At 36.6% G+C, this 6,160-nt stretch overlaps 1 protein-coding gene across 1 annotated transcript; it reads right to left on the bottom strand.

Moving 5' to 3' along the window:
- Positions 1-700: 700 nt before the first annotated feature.
- LOC113298646 (pentatricopeptide repeat-containing protein At2g32630-like) lies at positions 701-3,190 on the bottom strand. The gene has a single exon (XM_026547438.1). The coding sequence runs from the start codon at positions 3,083-3,085 to the stop codon at positions 1,313-1,315; it is 1,773 nt and encodes a 590-aa protein (XP_026403223.1). The 5' UTR covers positions 3,086-3,190; the 3' UTR covers positions 701-1,312.
- Between the last annotated feature and the right edge of the window lie 2,970 nt (positions 3,191-6,160).

Below are 6,160 nucleotides of genomic sequence, written 5' to 3'. Positions count from 1 at the left end.
TTTTTGCGACGTAACCGAACTCCATATATAGCTTTTCCAGAGAAAAGTTCGGTTAGGAGAAAAAAATTGCGGCTGACCGAACTTTTTGCGACGTAACCGAACTTTTCTATGGAAAAAAAAACCTCCATTAAAGTTGAGTTCGGCTAGTTCGACAAAGTTTTTCACATAATTCCTAGCCGAACTTCTCTCTGCAACTTCCATTTTCAACTCATTTTGATAATTACTTCTCATTTTTTCAACTAAAAATGAATGACAAATAATGGGTTTGTGAGAATATCTTTGTTAATGATTTAAATTAAGCTATACATATAGAGGTGGTGGTGGTAGTCAAAGGTGGTAAGTGGTGGTCGGTAGTGGTGGGCGGCGATGGTGGGAGGAGATGGTGGTTATATATATATATATATATATAAGTGGTTATTAGGTTGGTTTTAAATTAAATTAGGTTAAGGGTAGTTGAATCATTTCAACACTTTAGGACACCCCTTATAATTATAGGGTGATATTCTTATCAAATAGTAGTCCCCTCCAAAATGGAGTAGTGCCCAGAAAATGGTTCTTTGGTTTGCCGAATTGGGCTAGTTCCGTTGGAGTTGGATCACTGGGCCTTTATTTCCGCAAACCCCACACGGTGTTATCGGAGTGATACCGACATATCGTAGTACCGTACTACATTGTGTGTTGTGGGCCTCGTGGCAACCAATTGGGTGAGAAGTATGATGAGCAATCATCAACAGCTGAAGTGAAAACCTGATAACAATCCTAACGCAAAAACTTGGTACAAGAAAAATCATTATTAACAACATCAAACACACTCTGAGATAGTTTCTTCCATACCATATTTCCCCGGCAAGCATATTAAGGATAGGAGTGTACCTTGTAACTCCCTTCGGCAGTGAAATGATTGTAAATCCAAATCCCCTCATCTGGAACTTGCCAAACTTAGGTTGTCGCATACCAAACTACCAAGCTCTTTCATATCCGCTAAGAGGAACAACGGTTGCACACTCCAAGTCACATGTAACTTTAGTATCCCAGATAAAAAACAAACATACCAGTATCCTGTTTTCTGGTGCAGCATTTCTTTTTCTGGGTCTCACTAGCTAGATGCCATACGGTATCTAATTGCTCAGAAAGATGAGCCAGATTCAATCATGCCATTTTTACTTGAAAACTACCACCATGTCTCATTCATACACTTTACCCATGCTTTTACAAGCCAACAATACTTTCAATCTTATCAGGAATGAAGGGTAATAGTTTCTTGGCAATTGCTATTGAAAAATTAAACAAAAGCGCCTGTCTTCTTCCTTAGTTAAGAGTTTCTTGGCACCTCATTGTGAAGACTACCAACCAGGGTGGTGTATAGAGCATCATCAGGCACTAGACCCACAATTTTCATTTCGTCGTACAAACGGAAAGCCTCATCAGATCTCCCTTCTTTAGACAAATTTGAAATCATCATAGTGTAAGTAACCAAATTTGGTGACAAACTCCTTGCCACCATCTCCTGGAACAGTTTCAACCCGTTGTCTACATTCCCAACCATGAAATTCCCATGCATAAGCGACGTATAAGTATACACATCCGGTACTATCCTTTTCTTTTCCATAACATCTTTAATCTCGCAAGCTTCCTTCATTTTCCCATTTTTGCAATACCCGTCTATAAGAGCATTATAAGTAACAACATTAGGCTGTACACCCTTCTTCTCCATATCACGTAAAACCCTCATCGCTTCAGCAATATTTCCTTCTTTACAATGAATGTCAATCAAAATAGTAAAGCTTACACAATTTGGCAGAGTATCCTTACCTACCATACTAAGCAATATCGCTTTTGCTTCACTAATTCGGTTTAACTTGCATAATCCACATGCAATTATGTTATATGAAAATACATCAGCTTTAATACCATTCTTCTCCATTACATCAAACAATTTTGAAGCTTCATGCACTGCTCCTTTCTTACAATGCCCATCCATTATTGTATTAAACACCACCTGGTTCAAATAAATTCCATTGCACTGCATCTCCTTTAACAATATCTTCACCGCATCCGTTTGTCCAACTCTACAAAGACCATTCACTAATGCAGCATAAGTATGTACATTAGGATTTATTCTTTTCTCAGACAGTTCATCAAACAACGCAAATGCTCTTTTCATATTTCCACTTCTGCAATTTCCACTTATCATTGATGTATAAACGTGTATATCAGGTTCAATCTTTCGCTCAAGCATTTCTGCAAACACCTTTTCAGCTTCTTCAGTATTGCCCTCAGTTATAAACTTATTAATCAGAAGTGTATAAGTTGTAACATTTTTTGATAGTCCCTCGTTATCAATCAACTCCAGTATTTCATGAACCTCCTCAAATTTACCCATTTTAATAAACCCATTAATCAGAGCATTATAAGTAAAAATATTTGGTTTAATCCCTTTACTTCCGCCCACCACCATGAACCTAGCCTTCTCGAGCTTTCCATTCTTAAAAAGCTTATCGACAGCAATCGTGATCGACCGTGTATCCGGTTCCAAGTTATTCTTCTTCATGTGATCAAGAACATGAAAAGCCTCCTCAAACATGTTTTGCTCTAAATAAACTCTAAAAAACATATCAAAAAATTCACTCAAAGTATGAGAATCCTTACAAAGATTCTCCACCAAAGAAGCTGTAGCTGAAACTGGGCAGTTCAGATTTTCATGAGTTGCAACATGATTAAGAAGACATTTTGCCATTCGGAATTTTCTGTCTTTGAATAACCTTAAACTTAAGGTTATATAAGTTTGAAGATCATGCTCATAAGTAGGAGGAGTGAGAAATCGTTTATTATCATCATTAAGAAAATTGAAGAAATCTAAACAAGTAGTGGGTTTGAGAAGAGGGTTAGAGACAACAAGATGGATTATGTCTGTGTTGAGATTTGAGAGGAGGGGAAAATTATTAGGTTGGAGAAGAGATTTGCAGCCTAAAGTTTTAAGGGCTTCAGAAATTTTGTTTGCACTTTCATAATTGGTTTTGATAGTGGTGTCAGAGGTTAAAACTGATCTTAGAGTTTTGAGAAGTTTCTGATTTGGAATTGTCATGACCAAAAGTAGGAGATGATCAATTGACTGATATCGAAGCTATTTAGGCGCGTAAATGGAAGATTAGAGAGATGAGGTCGGGAGTCTCGTCCTGGTTTCGCCCATTTTGGGTTCATCAAATGGGCGAAACCTCGTCCGTCACTAAAACCTGTTTAGATACCACTCCAAAAGTTATTTTTTGGATTGTGGAAACAAAAAACTCGGAAGTTAACTTGGACACACGTCAATCACCAAATGGTATGCTCCCTCCCACTGCGGAGGTAGGGATTCGAACCCTATAATAATTGTTGAAATCCACTCCAATTTAAGGAGTTTGGATGTAGTGTAGGGACCACTAGTCTAGAAAATTGGACACACATTTTCAGAATGACTTCTGGAAGCCAAAAATTAATTTTTTGATGCAGCCAAAATATTTTATTTCTGATATCCAAACCAAACGCACTATAAAGCATGTTTGGATACCACTCCAAAAATTACTTTTTAACTTTTGGAAACAAAAAATTCAGAAGTTAGTCTGGACACATATTTTCAAAATGATTTCTGGAAGCGAAAAAATTAAATTTTCGGTTGTTAGAGCATAGCTCGGTTGAACCCACCAAGCGTTGGTATGTCAAGTTTGGTTGTCATATTTTAGTGAATCAAAACTCATTTTAAGAGTCGCTTGATTATGTATTGGGGTCAACTTCGTATAGGTTAGCTTGAAAGTATTAGGATATGAGACATTACAAATATTGCGAAGACTTGAAGAAGTAAGAAGCTACAACGACAACATCATTCTTCCACTTGAGGTTAGTGATCTTTGACTTGAACTGTTTCATTCCCTAACGTATCTTTCAAGTCGTGCATATTGAAAACGAAACTGCGAAGCATGAACTCTCTAGATAGACATAGTATTAAGGAATACAATACGAGGTTTATTTCTTAACCATTAAACTTTGTAGATAAGACATCGACGTAATCGTTTAAATGCTATCGTGATTATGTATGGGTATGAGGTGAGGATTTCATCCTAGGAAACAATGTTTTACATGTGTTTTAAGGAAGTAAGTTCATAAACTTGTTTATGAATCGAAAAGGAAATCGCCAGGAGTTATTGGGATTGTTATTCATTGAATATCTTGTGAACATCCAATATGTGTGATTTAGTATAACCGCTCACGACTTGTTTGTGTTCTTGGTAAAACTATTCACAAAGGCCTGACTTACGTATTGGTATGACTTTTATTAGTGAAACCGATCTTAAGTAATCACCTGAGATGGTATGATCGAGTTTGTGATTTGTTGAAACGAAACTGGGTAAAGGGGAACTGATCCTATGAAGAGGTGCAACACATCACAAAGGGGAATCGATCCTTGTATGAGGTGCATCAAGTTTGTAGCAGAAAGGGGAACCGATCCTATGGACATGTGCAACACATATAAGTTAGATACCATATATATGTGGGGAACCGATCCTAGTACCTAGTCATCCGAATTTTGGAAAGCTAGTGTGACTATGCACAGTACTCACATGGAGGTAGAACCGTTAAACCCATGATTTGTGATTGAGTGTTTCTTAATCAATCGCACAATTCTTGAAAGTCAGATGACCCAATTCTAAACTTGTTTGGAAGTGTGGCAAATCGGTTTCAAGGTTGTAAGTATGAAAGAGGACTTGCAAAGTAAGGATGTTGACATATTTTGAACACGTACAATAATGTTTATCTTTTATTGTTCAAAGTTATTCCTTAATAGCTACAGGAAGAAAATCACAGGGTCGAAATATAAATAAGTTAAAAATATTTTAATTAAAGTTCTTAATTTTATTTTAGGAAAATGAGAATTAGTAATGTGCATTTACTAGTTGAGATTTTCCAAAGAGATTTTCGGTCATTATTTTGGACAGAGCATTTGCAGGAATTATGGAAACCGAATTTGGAATATATTGAATATCCTTGAGAATATTTTCGGTTTTGGAAATTCCTTGGTGGCCAAACTTCCTTGTCTATAAATACTTGAAGTTTGCATTTCTACCAAACTAATCCTTCGTGACTGCAAACTTCCTCGGTTGTGTTTTTACTGGTGAAGCCGCCTATTCGGAGAGGAGAGTAACCTAATTAGGCGAAATATTTTACGGCCGCTCAGTTTAAAGTCTTCTTTGAGAAGCTCTACGAATACCGTTGGTGGGAAACTAGATTATTGCGGTTTATCTTGTGTTTTCAATTGATTTGATTGACTAACGGTGGTTGAACTTTGATTGCACCTAGTTTGTTTATGCTTGAGAATCTTCTCTTCTGATATAAGATTCACTCAAACTAGATCGAAGTTTCGACATGGATCTTTAGACTGTTGTTAGTGCTAAAGACGATCTTGTGATAATCCGTTGATAACAGACTCCGTTCTGTGCGTGATTGATCACAAGAGATTCAAGTTGTTGTGTGCAGGTATTTATTGAAGATCTGAGAATATTTGAAGACAAAGAAGATATTGAAGATTTCTGATTTGGGGTTCATAATCTTTTGTGTGCACAATACTTTTTTCGGTATAAGAGGATCCAACTATAATCGGTTTATCCTTGTGGTAGATTGGATTGATTAGTTGTGTAAATCGGCATCAATACAATTTTTTGTGATTAAAAGTATTGATTGCAAAATCTTAACACTTACCTTTGGTGATTGAACATAAGATAGATCTAAGAATCTGACGAAGGAGTTTATGTTAAGATAAACAGAAGAGCCTTTGTCTGACTCACATCACTTGGTTGAATAGAGTTGATACCAAACAGATTCGTTGTTCCTTTAGTGTTTGGAATACGAAACAAAGGAATTGTTCCAAGTACGTGACGTATTCATAAGTTGGAGGCGTGGGAATACAGACGGAACTAGGTGAACTATAGGTTTAGTTGCTTGGTCTCAACTATACGAAGTTGGTTTAATTTTGTGTAGCGGCTTAATCCTGAGAGTATTAAATTCTGTACAAGGTCCCGGGATTTTTCTGCATTTGCGGCTTCCTCGTTAACAAAATCATACCGTGTCATTTACTTTATATTTCCACATTATAATTGTTTTATTACAATTAAAGTAAATTACACAAACG

The sequence above is a fragment of the Papaver somniferum genome, chromosome 7, assembly GCF_003573695.1.
Source record: "Papaver somniferum cultivar HN1 chromosome 7, ASM357369v1, whole genome shotgun sequence".
NCBI lineage: Eukaryota > Viridiplantae > Streptophyta > Magnoliopsida > Ranunculales > Papaveraceae > Papaver > Papaver somniferum.
This window is presented reverse-complemented; position numbering and strand designations above follow the sequence as displayed.

Excerpts from the sequence above, each read along its gene's own strand:
- LOC113298646 (XM_026547438.1), bottom strand. The coding sequence starts at position 3,085 with ATGACAATTCCAAATCAGAAACTTCTCAAAACTCTAAGATCAGTTTTA.